At 36.8% G+C, this 17,292-nt stretch overlaps 1 protein-coding gene across 1 annotated transcript in view; it reads left to right on the top strand.

The window, feature by feature from the left end:
- Positions 1-17,292, top strand: part of LOC146619683 (contactin-associated protein-like 4) — a 79,431-nt gene that overhangs the window by 16,597 nt on the left and 45,542 nt on the right. Inside the window, exons 2-4 of the mRNA XM_085369020.1 lie at positions 640-750; positions 11,289-11,482; positions 16,206-16,353. Of these exons, the coding sequence (XP_085225146.1) occupies positions 640-750; positions 11,289-11,482; positions 16,206-16,353 (453 nt within the window). The remainder of the gene's footprint in view (positions 1-639; positions 751-11,288; positions 11,483-16,205; positions 16,354-17,292) is intronic.

Consider the following 17,292-nt stretch of genomic DNA (forward strand, 5'->3'; position numbering starts at 1 on the left):
GACTAAACGAAGCTTAAGATGCTTCATTTATATAATCTCACCAAGAGATATCTCTCTCTCCAAGCTCTCTAAGATATTTGGCTCCCGGCCACAAAGATCATCTAGCAGGAGGATTTAGCTGAAGTCCAATCCTCAAGTCACTTCAGCGGATTACTGAACATTTTAGTTTGTTAAATAACTGTTTATCAGACATGAATGCACAAAAATCTGCATATTTCTTTTCTTTATTGCTTATAACTGACAAAATGTTGCCTTGAACTTATGCTTGCAGTGTTTTTTTAAATGAACGTAAAAATGTAATTATGTATATTCACGTAATCCTTGGAGAAACTGATAAAGCTGAAAGATGCTGCTGAGTCTGTAAATTGAAAGAAAGGCTAAATGTTGTATCGTACCACACTCGGCATCAATTTAATATAGTCAATAAGAATTAGACAGTATGAGTAGCCTCACATGACATGACTGATCCACTCCACTGTTGGCCATTATGTTAAATGAATGTGTTTTGTCAGATGGCGAGAACACTACACAGCTTAAAGCTAATCATGAACATTAATCTCTATTGTTGTTTAACATTTGCAACAATGACGAGGTGTATGCTCACCTATTGTTTTAAATTATGTGTTCTCTGATTCTCAGAGGTGTGTCACAGTCCGCTAGTATCCAACCTGCCACCATCATCGTTCAGGAGCTCATCACAATTATCCGGCAGCCATGGACCCGGCTTTGCCAAGCTGAACCGGAGAGAAGGTGAGTAACAGTAATTACTGCATTTGTCTTGGCTGAAATGTTTTTGATCAATAAATCAAACTCCATTAGCTTTCCACATGGATTCTCTTAAGTGTTGTTCTTAGGGCACAAGGTAGGCATTACTTTTCATATTAATACTTACTCAAACGAAAGTGTGAAACTGTGTGATATGAGCGATTCTGCAGATTTTAGCAACTCCATCCACTGCTGTGTTTCAGCAACCCATGTACAACTGTCAATATGAAATTGGAGGGCATAACTCTAAAAGGAGCTGTTGTTAAGAAGCTAGATAAACTAAAGTTTAGTTTTTCTATATAGCACAGATTCACAAACACTTATATTATGGTAAAAAGCCCCTTAACACCTACAATATTAGAGAGTTAATGCCAATGATTTAACAGTCCTTTTTGCACAAGGACAGCATGATGCTTGGGAGCAAGATAGCTCTGAAATAACCAAGGCTCAAGTAGCAGCAGTCATCTCCCTCCCACACACTGGAGGCTTAGGGGTAAAGAAAGGAAAGAAAAGCAATACCTCTGTACAGGACAGAGTAGACAAAAGGTAATGACATGCAGTTGTGGCAGAGATTGCATGCAGAGTTTAAAAAAATAAATAAATAAAAATTGAGAGTCATTGAGAGTCCCACTGAAGTTTCAGTCTATTGCAACTTGACCCAGCCCTAACTATAAACTCAATCAAGAAGTTTTAAGCCTAATTTCCTGAACTCAAACTAGGAATAGTTTTCACAGCAGAGTAGACCAATAGCTAAAAGTTCAGCCTCCCATTTTATTTTTGGAAACTCCTGCAAGTAAGCCTGCAGTTTGAGAATGATGTACTATGACTAAATATTATGGGCTGATCATTCAAGAGTTTGAATCCCTTCTACTCACAAATTAAATCTGGCATTGACATTTAGGAGAAATATGATCTCTCTCCCTCCTCCCTGTTAGTGCTCTCAGTGTGGTTTTTAAACTCAACTGAATAACTTCACTGGGAGCTTTGAGAATAAGCTAATAACAAGAAATTATTATGTATAGGCTAGAAGTTAGAAATGCATGGACTAGAATATAACCAGTGTTGTAAGTGGTGGAAAAGGGACAAAAATTAAGAGGTTTCAATGCAAAACTTAATAAACAACCTGAACCTAAGTTAGTTGGATTATAGAAGTCAGTCACAAATCCAAAAAACAAATATAAACAGCAGAATCAAAAGTCACCCAGCAAACATGAGGGACGACAACAACCAAGCAAGGGACACAAAAAAAATCTAACAGAGGTCAGAGGAAATATATGGCTATTTATACACTAAGTTAATTAGGACAGAGTGGAAACACCAGGGGAACAAGACACAGCTGAACCAAGTCTGAAAATGAGACATGAGGGGGTGTCCAAATTCACGGGCTGCATCCTCCTGAGGCCGCATTTGTAGGCCAATTACGTCACAGCGATGCGACGAAGGCTGTCCAAATTCGTAGACTCAAATGCAGCCGACAAATGCATCCTCATTTTCCCCGAATTTGAAGGATGGGTTGGTGTGTCCTTCGTGGCCTACCATATCCCAGAATTCATAGCGCGGCTCAACCAATTCCGTGTGTGAATTATTTAGGACCCAAGATGCGGCAGCTCTGGTGCAAGTGAGTTTATTTAGCAAAAGTAGACACAAACAGAGATGGTGAGGGTGAGCTTAAAACTAAGAAAGCCTAAACTGGGAACAACTAAGGAAAAACAAACCTGAAATTTTGAGACAAGAAACCGAGATACAGGGAGACGGAGACGACGACGAGAAGAAGAACATAGGGAAAAACCACACAGGATGACGGCGGGAGAAACGCAGACAAACCAGCAACTAACAGAGGCAGACACAAGATTTAAATACACAGAAGGATAACGAGGGAATGAGACACAAAAGGAGGGCACAGCTGGGAGTAATCCGGCCTGACGAGACAGGGGAAAAGTAAAGTGAACACACTGAGATCAGACACGGATCTTCAAAGTAAAACAGGAAACACATACACGTAATGACATAACCCACAACCTTAACACAGACTGGGGGACACAGAACATAGGAACATGAACCATGAAACAGAAGAGTACAAACACCCAAGGTAACCAAAACCACAGAATAATAATAATAAACTAAAACATAAACACGGAGTCACAGACTCCGGATCATGACAGGTACTAAGTTTTAAAATTACTCTTATTACTCTTTCTGGGTCACAAAACAAACTTTTAACATATTTTCAGGCGAGAATGTAGCTGTGTAAACTTCAAATATGCTCAGTTTATCAAGATATCACATGTTTGCAAAACGTCTTCGGAGATGTCTGTTATCCACCAGCTTGATAGCTAGCCGGAAGCTCGAGGGTCACTGAAGCCACCGAGAACGGCACAACTCCCGGCACATCATTTTCAGATCACCGCATTCTTTCGCTACTCAGGTTAAACGTAATTTATAAGTCACTTAGACAACCTAAAAATGTTATTGTTGGGCTTTTTTCAGTGTTTAATTTGTTCGTGAGTAAATCGGTTTGATTGAGATTAAAGTCATTAGATTAGATTTGATAAAAAAAACTTTTTTAATCCCCCGGGTGGTTTTCACACAGCTGAATAAACATCAAACAGAAAACCGATTAAACAGAAGTGAGAGATGGTCGAGAATTTACACCACTGTCCTGTTATATTTTAGATAGGAAGGAGCAGACAGCTGAGTTTATTAAACTCCACCGAGACAGCGGTGACGCAGATCTGAAGGCTAGACCGTCACAGCCGTTTACTTCCGGTCTACCTGACCTTCTGAGGACCCGGCCCACGTAGACCGCAAAGGCTGGGTCCTCAGGAGGATGCAGCCCACGAATTTGGACGTGACTATGGGCAAGTAAAAGTAAGGAACAAAACACAAATGACTATCAAAATAAGACAGGAAGTAACATAACATATAAACATGTAACATAGAGACAACCAATTGATAAGATACAAACATATACAAGCTTGGAATAAACGAAAGCACAAAGGCTTAAATATAACTGAACACTAACAGAAAATAGAATACAAAAGTAGTGAGAACTAAAAACTACAAATCCTAAAGACTAAACACAGAATGATGATGGACTTGATGCAAAATAAAAGGAATTCAAAAACCCAAGAATATTAAAGAAAACCTACAAAACAAAGAAAAACAATAACATAAACTGAATATAAAACTATATGACACAGAGTTACAGAGGTATAGGAAACTTCATATATTAGGAATTTAGTATATTCCTCCCCTCTTTTTGAAGAAGTATTATAAGTGACATTTTCAATGCTCATATTTCAGTCTGTGCTTTCACCGGTGCCTTCTAGTATAAAAGGAATCCTGGGCTTGCAAGACTTTTAAAATAGAAGGTGCGATCCTCCAAAATAGATTCATAGAGCGTTCTCCTATTGTGTCAAAGATATTATATATTTCTTAAAGCTAATAAAAATCAAATAATGGATTTGAAAGCTTCTGAAACCTTTTCATATTTCTGTGACTCACCACTGAATCCTATGATGAAAAATAGAGTGGATGCAATCATTTATTTATTTATCTGCTTATTCAAATCAATAACTTTTCCATCTTATTAAATACTATTATTTGACCAGAATTGGGACACTGATGCAAAATGTAACCAGCTATGGGAATCCTTTCCACTCTGATCAAGTCATAACTTTTTAAAATGTATCCTCTTCACGCAGATGTATAGATTTTATTGTAGATAAACATTCTCATTTTCACTCTTTAATTCCACTGGTGGGTTGAGCGAATTTCCTGAACACGCCTCAGAGGTAGCTGTCTTTAAACCAGATGTATGCACTTCAGAACCCCAGGATCCTGCCATCTCATTGGCATTTACCAACATTTTGTTGTTTTAGATTAAAATTTTTCATGACATCTACTCGTCATCTCAGGAAACAGGCTCAAAGGTAACAGGCAAGGTTGGTGATGTAGTTAAGCCAAAGAGTGTTACAATAGTTTAACTATTCTATCCCTCCCTCTGCTATACTCACAAGTATTCACATATAAAATTTAGAAGTTTAACATTAATAAATTATTGCTGCATCATTGTCATTTTTTTAACTCTCCAGTGTTTTCCTTGAGCAGATGTAGAGGGAAGCTCTCCTTTGTTTCTGCTCTGATGGTGCAGCAGCGCGTCTGATGGTGCAGCATGCAACATTAAAGACACATTTCAGCTGGATTCACATCAACTGACACCTTGTGATTTGACTAATCGGCAAAGAGAATATTTTGCAAACACATTAGAAGATAGAGGTCAACAACTGAATGTGTGGCTACGTGGTCACTGGGAAAAAATTTTGGTGCATCAGTCACCATCATTTGGCTGCTTTACACTCAAACCAGAGACATAAATCAAAAAGGAAATTTGATGTCTTTGTCTTTGACACAACTCAGGATGTGAATGATTTTCACCACCTAACAGACAGCAGGAAGCGCAGCCTGCAGGTTGCTGTTTCCTCGGTGTGTTTGATGGCAAAAGCTGTGAGCAAACACACCCACTGTGTTTCTCCACTTCTGTCAACCTGTTCCGTTTGTTTACGGATCCGAGTTTGATCTGCATAACAGAAGATGTGTTGCTTCTGAAGGAAGATTAAGTACATCTGAACAACATCAGTTAGTATTTCTTTTTTTTTTTCCCCGTACGGCTAAAAAAAAATCACCAAGGAGATGAAGATAGAATAAAACTTGGAATAAAAACGAAACTGAAGCTAATGATGTGCGTCAGATGTTGTGCAAACAAGAAACTACCATTTCTAAATCAGAGCACTCATTTTGCCTGTACATGTGTACTGTGTCACTCTATGGTACTTAATTTGGCTCCACATTTTGTTTTGGCATATTGTTACACTGGATATCCTTCGTGATGCAACCCGCAAGTTAGTGAAGTTTCACTTGTTAGGGAAATATGTTACCCACCATAGGGCCTTACTCATATTGATTGGTATATACACATGCACAGCAAGATACAGCTGATTTGCATGCAAGGTGTACAATATGTTTTAAACATGAGACAGTATGGAGCCTCTGAGCTGAGAGGTTTAACTGTTTGCTAATACAGAATCTTGCAGGCTCTACTGTTTAGTATCAGTGAGGATTTAAGTTATTGCTAATAATAAGAAATGCTTCATTTACTTATCTCTTGCACTAACAGCTGGGATCATTAAGGTTACAAAGCCTTATTAGTTTTCTAAATCTAAAGCTGAATTACTATGGATTCCTTAACAGATTGCATTTCGTTTTGAAAGTATTAACACAAAAACTAGAAAGAATCCAAAATTTGTCCATGTTAACAGATTAATTAACCAGAGCTGCTTTTATTTTAAAGTCCCAACTGTTCTCCAAAGAAATCAGTGAATAAATCAGCAGCTTCTGTTCATTTACGTCTCCTCCAGCTGCTGCTAACACTCCTCATACTCTATAGTTATTCTCTAAGGAGCCACCTTATTCAGAGTTAATTTACCAGCACATTTAGCAGACTCGTATGGAACAACACAGATGTTTAAGAGAAATGGATTGCTAATTTTGCTTCGAATCACTGCGCATCAGTCTTGTTGCACTGTTAACCCCAGCATTAGCCTGTGAGCAACCATGATTATGCAAATGTTGCCTAAACCTCTAACTGGCCTTCTTCATATCCTAAAACAGTTATTGTTTCCTTATTTTACTGTATTTTGTTTATTATTTTTTTGCAAATTTAATTTAAATATTTGGGAACAAATTATTGGAAAAATAAAATGGAGCTACCATGTGTTTATTATTTCTATGATTTCTAAAAAATAAATAAATAAAAATGAGCTGAAGGAAACAAACTGTTTAAACATTAACTGATTTCCCACCAAAATCAAATCAGAAAAACTGCTTTAACATTTAGAAACGTGCACAACCTATTCAGCCATGTAATTCTGTGTGAACTGCAGGCTAATCAGGAGTACTTAAATTAGATGAGAGTAAATGCAGGGGTGCACTGAAAACAGATCTCATCCAAGAAGAAGAAAAGTTTATCCTACTGTAGCTTGCCATGTCAACATATACTGTGAAATCTCAGAAGTAATGAAATAATGATTACTGTTGTTTTTACTGTAATAGTAACAATAGTCATAAGAATGCTAATCTTGTCATATCACCTACCTTCATGATATCATTTTTTTTCTCCAGTGTCCAGCATGGACACCAGCAAACGCTGCAACCAGTGAAACTGTCACAAATATTAAACCAAACCTTCACAGTCCCGGGTTCTTGTTTACTTTTTATTAAGTTTTGGTTCTTGTTTAGATTTTACTGTTTGCTTTTATATTTGTCTAAATTCTTATTGTTTCATTCTCCCCCTTATCAGTTCCCAAGTAGCATATCCTCTATTCCTGCCTTTATTCCTCCCATTAGAGATGGGATCAGAGGAGGCGAGGAAAAGATGCAAAAGGAGAGGAGTCAAAGCAAACAAAATGTAACAAAATGAGACCTGTTTGACTTGGATCAAATATTTTAAAGTGTCAATTAATTATGATGTTTGATGCAATCGGATCATAAATAGTTTTGTTCATCGCCCAACTACATCTCTACTTTATGACATATAATAGTATTAATGATATTTTTTACATTTATGACTACTTTTAATTCATTTCACAACATGTGATAAGATATTATACCTTCTTTTGAATATACACGGAAACAGGGCTGTCAAAGTCCAGTCATATGATATGAATCATATGAATAAAACCAGTGAGTTGCTAAAAGAGCACTCGTGGTTTGTTTACAGTAGTGCTCCAGTCTTTGGGTTTGTCTGTCCTGACTTAATTTTTTCCACCTGCCCCATGTACGTCCCCATGTACGTCCTCCATGTGTGCATGCATTCTCTTTGTCAGATCATGTTGGACTTTTGTAGAGCCAAAAACTCAACAATTCACTTTTCTTTTTAAAACCTGCTTATGTGTCCTGTGTTTGGGTCCTCTCTCTCTCACCCAATACGTTAATTCTGATCTGTTCAACCTGAAAGCTTCAATTGCTACACACAGAAATTGCTGCAACATTCAAGTACAGACAAGATAACTTGCCATTTTTTGGATAGGTTTGGTGAGCTGCGGTATACAAGATTTGGACAGATGAGCACACCTTGGGAAAAAAAATCAATCAAGCAGCTGATCAGACAGCCCAATTTTTTTCTTTTTTTCCCATTTCTATTAACTTATGATCGATCAAATGTCCACAAAGAACAGTACTTTTTAATCTTTAATTAGATCTGTCCAGTTTTTCTCAGCCTGACATAATTTATGCAGTGAGACTGACATGCTTGATGTCTTTTGTCCATTCCTTGCTTTTCCCCATTTCAATCTTTTCCCTTTTTTCCTCACATAGCAGAAATAATGGGAAAACAGACTTTTGTTAGCTACATGCAGCTAATTGTGAAGCTGTCACTATTGAGGCAATCTGGCCATGGCATTGAACACATCTGAACTACCAGATGAGGGTATTCAATCATCTGTCTCTTTGGACAAACATGCAGGGTCCAACTTTGAGGTCAGCTTCAAAATCCTAATGTGTAATCTCACTGTAATTAAGTAGAAAAGCTGGAAATCAAAATGATAATATCTCGTTTGGAGGGAAATTGATTCCTCGAAGAACTATCAGATTCTGGTTCCAAAAGGGTTGGCTGTGTGAAAGTAATATCACTGGCTATGCAAAAACATTTAACTTTTTCTACATTAAATTGGATTTGGGAGGCCTTTAATGTTCTCGGAGAAAATTCTGGAACTTCCTACTCCTTGAGAAGATACAAAGGATTAAGTGAGCAGAGCAGAAGTGATTTTTCTTTAATTTTTGCTTAAGTCTCAAACTCAAACTTTTAATTCTACTGATACCAAGTGACTCAGCGGGCTTTAATCACAGACTCAAAAGTTTTTCACAAAAAAGCAGACATTGCATTCATATATTTCTATTATCATTGTCTTTCATTATAAAAAGAATTGTGCTGGGAAGATAATGATACTGATGATATTTGGTGATATCTGTATGCATTCTCCTAAATCCACATTTAAACCTTTCAATTCTGTGTATCACTGTACCTTACAACTCATCACAGGTGATTCTTCGTCAGCCATGAAAAATGTGATAACCATGTATGTACGGTGTTTATTTAGGAGGCTCTATACTGCAAAGACTGCCTGCTTACCTCTGCTTTCTGACTCAATTTAAACACAGCACTTACAATATCAGATCCCAGGACACTTTAACATCAGCTGTACCTCTTATTCAAACTGAGCTTGGAAAAACTGGATTTAAATACTTTGCTGCCTATAAATGGAATGAGCTACAAAAAACCCAAAACAAAACACAACAAAAAAACAAAGAACTATGGCGTAACATTCTCTAATCTCTCTAACAACAACAACAACAACAAAAACAACAACAACAATAATGAACAATAGATTTGTCAGCCAAAAACACACATATAATTGAGCACAAGCTGCTTTAACATCAGAACGAATTATAGCTGTTTTTGGTATAATCACACTTTCTCTATAAGGACCGTTTCCTTTAACCTTCACAAAGTTGTTCAGTGTGTTGAATAATATTTTTTATGCTTTGATTATAATTTCAGCTTGGCCTGGGATAAAAAGTGACTGATGCTGCACAATTGACTGAGAGTTACAGAACCCCTGAAGTCCAAAAAGACATTTAAAAAAATATATTATGTGTTCAAATTATTATCTTGATAAGATAGTTGTCTTATGAGAACAAATTATCTTATTCAAACTGGGGTTGCTGATTCATCAAATAGGAAGTTGCTAAATATTGTTTTTTCTTACTAACAAAATACGTTTGAACACTTGTGTACTGTTTATATCTATAGTTACATTAGATATTGTTTTGTTTTTTACTTTGATGACAGATTTGACTTTTTCATATTATTTTATTTATATATTATTTAATTGCTTTACCCATTATCCTTAGTGTACAAGGACAGTTGTAGGCTACAGAAGACATTAGTGCAAAATATATAAATAGACATCTGTGAACAGATCCTCTCATAGGTTGTCCTCTGTGTCCACATATGGTCTAAAGATCAGTCATTACTGGGCAGAATAAAACAGCTGTCTATAAAGGACATGATCCTCCCATAGTTTTACTGCTGTTCTGACATTGTTTCTACTAAGCTTTCAGTGGAAACAACTTGTATTCACAGTGACAGTCACATCTATTAGTGTGGCAGATATATATAACAAGGTGTCTGCAAACATGGGAAACAACTCTAGTGTTGGTTGTCTCTTGTGTCTAATTGTGTTAGGTTTTAAATATCTCTTTGTGTTCATCTAGCGTTCTGTTAAGGACTCTAAATTACCTTTATTCTGAATAGTGCAATACAAATAAGTTTGACTTGACTTGCCTATGATTATACTTACACTATATGGTCAAAAGTACTGGGCCAGGACTCTTAGTCCTTAAATTATCCTGTAGTCACAACCTGCAGGATATTTTTGAGATAAAGTGTTAATGACTAATTTGCAAACAAATTAAAAGAAAAAATAGGAAAAAGAGTTATGAACTCTATAAGAAAGGCAGTTAAGTTATGAGCCAAAAAAATCAGATCTGCTAATGAGGGAGAAGCAGGATTAACAAAAGCATCTGTTTATAGTTTGTATACAAAAAACTTTTTTTGGTAACATCTATTGTTATTATCTAATTTCAGTTGAACGTGACCCAGTACTGCAAACATAAAAATCACCTTTTGGTATTTTAATAATTGCCTGTCAAGCTGTTTGTTTTTGTTTTTGCTTGTTTGTCAGTGAAATTGTGCAAACATGTCATTTGTTTTTCCAAAGGAAACATAATGAGGTAGAGGCCAAATAGAAAAATGCTGGTGCAGTGCCTTATAGCTTTCTTTAACATTTCTGACAGGAAGAAATCATCCTGGGAGGAAGAATTCTTTGATTTTATCTTGTCTTCACCGTATTATGAGCCTCTGCCATGTACGGTGGTAATATGGAGCCCATGAGCTCAGGGCGCAATTATTGTGTACTTGAATTGAAATGTCTTAGTTGCAGCTTTTATTATGCACAGAAAATATTTTAAGCCAGAGATTAAACTCTTTACTCCAAATTAAACATTAAAGAAAGAAGCTGATAAAGCATTTGCATTTAAGGTGCTTGTACTACAAAAAGAAGTTTGTTTAGTGAAATCAGTTTCGGAAGAACTTGCTCAAATTTGCCTGAATGCTTTTTTGTTCTTCTTAATTATGAAATTGTATTTAAAGCATTCAGCAGATGTTTTTGTATAGCTTAGTGCTTCTTGATACTATTTAATTTATTTTATTCCCCTTTGGTGTTCTTTTAGTCTTAACTTTCTTGAGAAAAGTTTAAAGGTATTGTACTGTCAAGGTTTAACCATTTTTTTTTTTTTTGAAGCTCCAAAAAATATATAATGAGATAGAAAAGTCAACTCTCAATTCCTCTGGTTATTAAGGGTGTTTTTCTTTCCCTCCCCTCTCTCTTTTTCCCTCTGCCCAGGAGCTGGAGGTTGGTCTCCTCTGAGTTCAGACAGATATCAGTGGTTGGAAGTCGACCTGGGTGGGCGGACACGAATCACTGCTGTTGCAACACAAGGCCGCTATGGCAGTTCTGACTGGCAGACAGCCTACCTGCTGATGTTCAGCGACGCAGGGCACAACTGGAAACAGTATCGACAGGAAGGCAGTATAGGGGTGAGTTTGTTGTAATAGCTCAGAGTCGTCAGAGTTGGAGGAAAGTGAGCCTGAAGCGTGACTAAAGAAAACAACATTTTCTGAAAAAATCAAGTAAAGGTGTTAATGTATTAAGGTTTCCATCATCTACAATTATGTGAACATTTTGAGCTGTGGAAATAGAGAACAAATCTAAGTCTTCAGGTGTTTGCTATTAATTTACTGCAGAGGGAGAGCATCAAGAGAGATTTAAAATGTGGAAGTCAAACCTCTAGTGTTAAAAAAAGAAAGAAAAAAAAATCAGGATGGTGTTTCATTTATTTAGTGTATTGGTTAAGTCAGGTTTTTTCTAATGCTAATCAGGAGAAGTTGTTTCATCCATCCACTGGTTATATGAAGTGGGAACAGCAGGCTAAGCAGGTTATTCCAGACGTCCTGCTTTCTAGGAATGCTTTCCAGTTCCTCCTGAGGGATCCCAATGTATTCCTCCGCCAGATATATAATCTCTAGAGCAGGTTCTGGGTCTACCTCAGGGTCTGATGGAGGTAAATATCCACAGAAAGACCCTCAAACTACTATAGTGTTCATGACCATTATGTTATTATTTACTGGTTATGAAGTTTTAATACTGTAACTATGAGCTTTATGATCTTTCGCCCTGCTAGCTATACTAACAAGTTGACTGCTAGTGTCACAACTCTAACTCCACATGTTCAACTCAGTAGTGAATCCGAATGCAGGACGCAGGGCGCAGGATCTATTGATTAATATTTGATTATTATTGGCTCCACTCACCACTGTCTTACTTTTTTTTCCCTCTTCCTCTTTTCCTGTCAGTCACAGAAGAATAACTCCTCTTTGTTGTCATTACATTTGCTTAAACAGAATCATGTACACAACTTCGACGGCAGTGAGTGTAGTCAGATGGAGCCCCTTGAGGGAGGTCAAGTCTCTTGTACACGGCCACTGTTGTAGTTTAAAGTTTGTCAGCCCTTGGGGGTCTCCCCACTGACCTGGGGCCCTAACAGTTTCTAGTTTTAACTAGTGGCAAATGGCGCCTCTGGGCACATATGAGACACCCTAATTAAATGCCTGAACCATCTCAGCTGGCTTCTTTTGACCTCTGACTTAACTGCACTGGAGATATTGCCCTGAAGCGGGAAAAAAATAGCATCAATTTGCCGCCCTGTGGGTTAACCACACGCCAAGACAGACACTAAGGTCAGGTGCAATGTGACCCAAGTGGGGTGCAGTGGCAGGGGCCTGGGGAGACTGACCAGCTGAATTGCAGACTGATTTTGGGGGATTTCGATGTGAAGGGAGTTACTGTTGAAAAATATAAAACATACATTATTCATTTTATTGTAAAATATATGCTTTTTAATTTTGTATTATATAAATATGTGTATTTAGTAAGGTGCCAAGCTTGCATTCCCTCTTCTGACCTGACCAAATTTAGGGGAACCAATTCTAAAAAAATCCCCTGCAGTGTTAATTTAGGTGACGCTGCTTTCTCGTCATTGGTGGCAAAGATCCAATGTTGTTTAATCTGCTAATATAACATCAGTCTTCAACACTAATTGGTAGAGTTAAAGGTTGGGTGGCATTTAAAAGTTTTACATATATATATATATCAATTTTGCCCTTGAGAATGTTCCATGTTATTTTGTAGAATTGATAAACCAATTTTTCCAGTTGTGGCAAGGACAGAAAAAATTACAAAGATTTTTATATTTTCAGTTATTCTTTTAAAGGTTTAAAAAAAAAATGCTGAAATTAAAAAAGGAGTCTAGAACCACGTGGAAAGAAACAGTGCAATGTCATGGCAGTGAAACTGAAGGAGCTAAATGAAATTCAGCTATTGTTACTTTCTTTCTTAAACCTCTGTGTTTTTTCTCCTCTATGTTCTGATGTCTTCTTTGGTGGAAGCAAGACTGAAAAAATTATGTTATTATAACAGCATTAATAATTTAGAAACTGTTAAAAATATATGACCGAGAGTGTGTTCTTAGGTGATCTTGGGCTTACATCCAAATGCATTGTCTTGACTAAAATGCTGGATCTAAAACAGAAATCTGTTGAAAGTAAGCAGCAAAAATATAAAATATCAGAAGTCAGTAAAGCAGATAGCTTTTCAGTCAACTAAATAAAAAGATCACCTTTCCAGGAGTCTGCATTTCATTACTAGTGATAATTTTGCTTGGCCAGAAACTGAATATTAACAACTACCTTCCAGTTTATTCAAATGTACAAAATCCAAAGTAATTAGCATCGCATTTTCTGATCACTTTCTAAGATCTAACAACTTTTTGCTTAAACCACACCTAGTGGGTAATGAATCCCAGTCATGCTGATGCTGTGGCAAATAGCTTTATTTTAAAGATTAGGAGAGTTAAGACTTTCACAGCAAGGGTAAAACTAATGTCAGCTTAATACTCCTTCTGAGGGAGAACAAAAAAGACTTCTCACAGCTTAAGAGCTTGTTGATTTCACACACAGCATAAGTCGGTATAAATCTGTGGCATGTCTCAGAAGTCCTTCCAAAGCTCTGCATATTAGTCAGCCTAGTTTATCACGGCTTTCAGGGTACAGAGTCGACTGCTGAGCAGCTTCATCAGTCACAATTCCTCCAGGACCTCTTTTTCCTTTAAGCTTAGAGGACAGAGTTTGTAAGGCTGAGTGAAGCGCTCATTCTCCAATTTTCGCTCTCATCGTCTCCTCTTTCATGCTTCGCATCAGCTGTTATGGTATAAAAGAGCAGGTTGTGTTGGGGATGTATATACTGTTCTAATTAAGAAATACAAATTCTTTAAGTGTCAGTAGAGGTAAATTTACTAGATTTGCATAACATATTTTCATTTCCTTCTGATGCTGATTGTCTCTTAAATATTTTTCTGTTAATGTTAGTGGAGCAGATTTGTCCTGGTCTATGTTATGACTCCTGGATGTTCGTTGACTTTGTAGGTTTAGTAGTGGTTAAAGTGTTCTGAAGCAGCATTCTGGCACCTTCAGTTCACAAGCAATTAAACCTTATACACAGAATAATACATATTATGATTTAATTAGTTCGTTTTTTGTGTGCTGCAGATTGACAGCATGGAGATTTCTTGCCCAGTAATAAGAAAATAATTACATCCCACAGCCCACTTACACCTTCAACACATCCCTTCTGTTTTCTCCTCCCTTGAATTTGTTCATAGTCAAAATGTAAATAAAGTCTTGGCCACAATTTAAATGAAAAAACGTTTCTTTTTTAAGAGGCCGGTCATTTCAAATGAAATTATTCAAGCAGCTCACATATCATCATATGTAAACATGGATGCATTTAGCATTTCTGTGCAGTTTGTCACAAAATGTGTCCTCTATCAAATTCACATTTGTTCTACATATTTGACACTTTGAGTGTCATCAGTGACGTTTAAAAAAATGGAAACTTAAACTATGCATATATTGTCTTGTTCATTTTAAACTACTGTTTGTAAAGCAAGTGATATCTAAACGTGTGTTGCTGAATTATGTTTGGTGCACAGAGGCTGTGGCATTCATGGTCAAATGTTAGGATGTAGATCAAGGGTATTAGATATGAGTCTATATTTAAGGTGATGATGCCTCAAAAAGCAGTGAATATGAGCTGATCACAACCAGCTGAAAAAACTACTGCTGCTCACAAAACAAGTTATTATGAAAGAAGTATTTGCTCCCTTTGGATCATCATACATATGTTAATGTAAGATAAAGATAACCTGAGTAATAATTTACTATTATTATTATCTAACCAAACCTACCTGGCACTTCAAACAAGGTCAAGAAGTCCAATGCAGTGATTTGAATTAACGGCTAACCTCATGCTCCATACCCTCCTGTCAGAGCCTCGAGCAAGTGGGGACTGAATGGTTTGTTTAAGGGCTTTCCAGCTGGGCAGATGTCCTCCATGTGAAGGACGTTGCTCACTGAGCCATCCTTTATTTCCGCGCAGAGCTACAATTCTGCTGTTTAGGTTGAGTTTACAGTATTTGCATATTAATTAAAAATAATGATCAGAATAGGTACACAAAGTAACCTTTCAAGTGAAACATTTTCATTGAAAAGCACCAAGAGAGGGAATATTAAGAAAAAGCATAAGCACTTGTATTTTAGGAAAACAGACTAGGTTCTGCAATTTATAATGGAAGTCATTTACTTATTAAAAGTCTTTTACTTATGTCCCTGTTGGGTTCTGGGAGGGAGAAGAAAAGAAAAACAGTCAGCTAAAGGTTTAAAACGTACATAGAGGAATTTTAATGCATCACGTTAAGTCCAAGTTGAAGCTGAAACGCTAAAACAAAATGCAGACAGGCTGTTTTAGGATTGCAGAAGTTAATAAATGTTATTCTCCACGGACCACATGTTTACCAAAGCATTTAACGCAAATAAAACTACAACTACTGCTTCACAAATCTAATTTTCTACCTGATTGAGAAACCATTCACCAGAAACCTGGCCCTATCTCAACAATATTCCCTCCATTAGGAGAAAAATCAAACACATCACTTCTCACAGATACCTTGGGGATAGTAGTTCAGCTTCAATGAAGAGATGAAATGTTCATTTTCTGTAAGAATCCTACTACAATAAATGTCCACAGGAGGAAATTTTAGTTATCTTTGTAGTGTCTCACAAACAAAAGATGAGTCGACTGATGCATGAATGCAAATTCACAAAACCAGCTAACTGTGATTTTATGTCTTTGTTTGTTTTCTTTAAGGCATTTGCAGGTAACAGTAATGCAGACAGTGTGGTTCAGCATAAGCTACAGCACCAAGTGATCGCTCGCTACGTCCGCCTGATTCCTCTCAACTGGAATCCAAATGGTCGGATTGGACTCAGACTGGAAACCTATGGATGTCCTTACAGTCAGTTTTTGTTTTTCAGTACTTGTTTCTCTACACTTACAGACATTAACTGAAAGCATGACAGTAGATTAGACACTTAATTTTGTTTTTGCGTCTTGAAAAAATTATATAACACTTTGTATTTACTGTATATTCCTATTTGTGTGACTTTGAAGCATATTTTGGGGGTAAAATACCAAAATGGTTTTTTTTCAGTGTCTCTTTTCATTTTTTTTTTTGTTATGCTTAGCATCTAATAGGGACAGGTTTGCATCATCTAGCCTTGTGAGAGGGTTGGACATCAATGCATTTGTTAACCAATTTTTAGAATTAAACAATAAATTTCATTTCTTTTACCTTTGGAACCTTACCAAAGATTTCTTTCCTCAAAAGGCGTAAATAAAACAATGTGTACATAAAACAGGGGATGTAAATGTACCTTGGGGGTTGGTGAAGAGGCGGCAGATCAATGCTGATTACAGTAGAAATGAGCCACAGGTGAAACAGACAGTAGGAGCTCACCAAACACCTGCTCAGAGGAAGTGTTGATGGAGAGGGTTAGGGCGGAGCTATGGCCATGCTGGTTCAGCACGGTGTGAAAATATAACCTTGCAGCTTTACTGTTAATGGTGTTGATGCTAATGGGTTTAATTAGACTTTGACATGTTGCTGGCAGCGCGCAAACGTTTTGTGACTTTTCCGCACAACTCTGTAACTCTGTAACTGTATGTGATCTCCCACTTTGTAAATAAAAAAACAAAAGTCTTTCAGATCCCCAAAGATTTACCCCACATAAGGGCATCTTATATGAGTTCATTTTATTTACTTATTAAAATCTTATATGATTAAGGAATTTAAATTAATTTTTCAGTTGTTTTTTTTTTTTTTTTTTACCTGCAACTTCAGTGTACACACTTTGGTAACAGTGGTAGAAAAGAAGATTTATGTAAAGCATATAAT

This window comes from Diplotaxodon limnothrissa, linkage group LG13, assembly GCF_057381915.1.
Source record: "Diplotaxodon limnothrissa isolate DT_005_m linkage group LG13, D_limnothrissa_male_GT1.1, whole genome shotgun sequence".
Classification (NCBI taxonomy): domain Eukaryota; kingdom Metazoa; phylum Chordata; class Actinopteri; order Cichliformes; family Cichlidae; genus Diplotaxodon; species Diplotaxodon limnothrissa.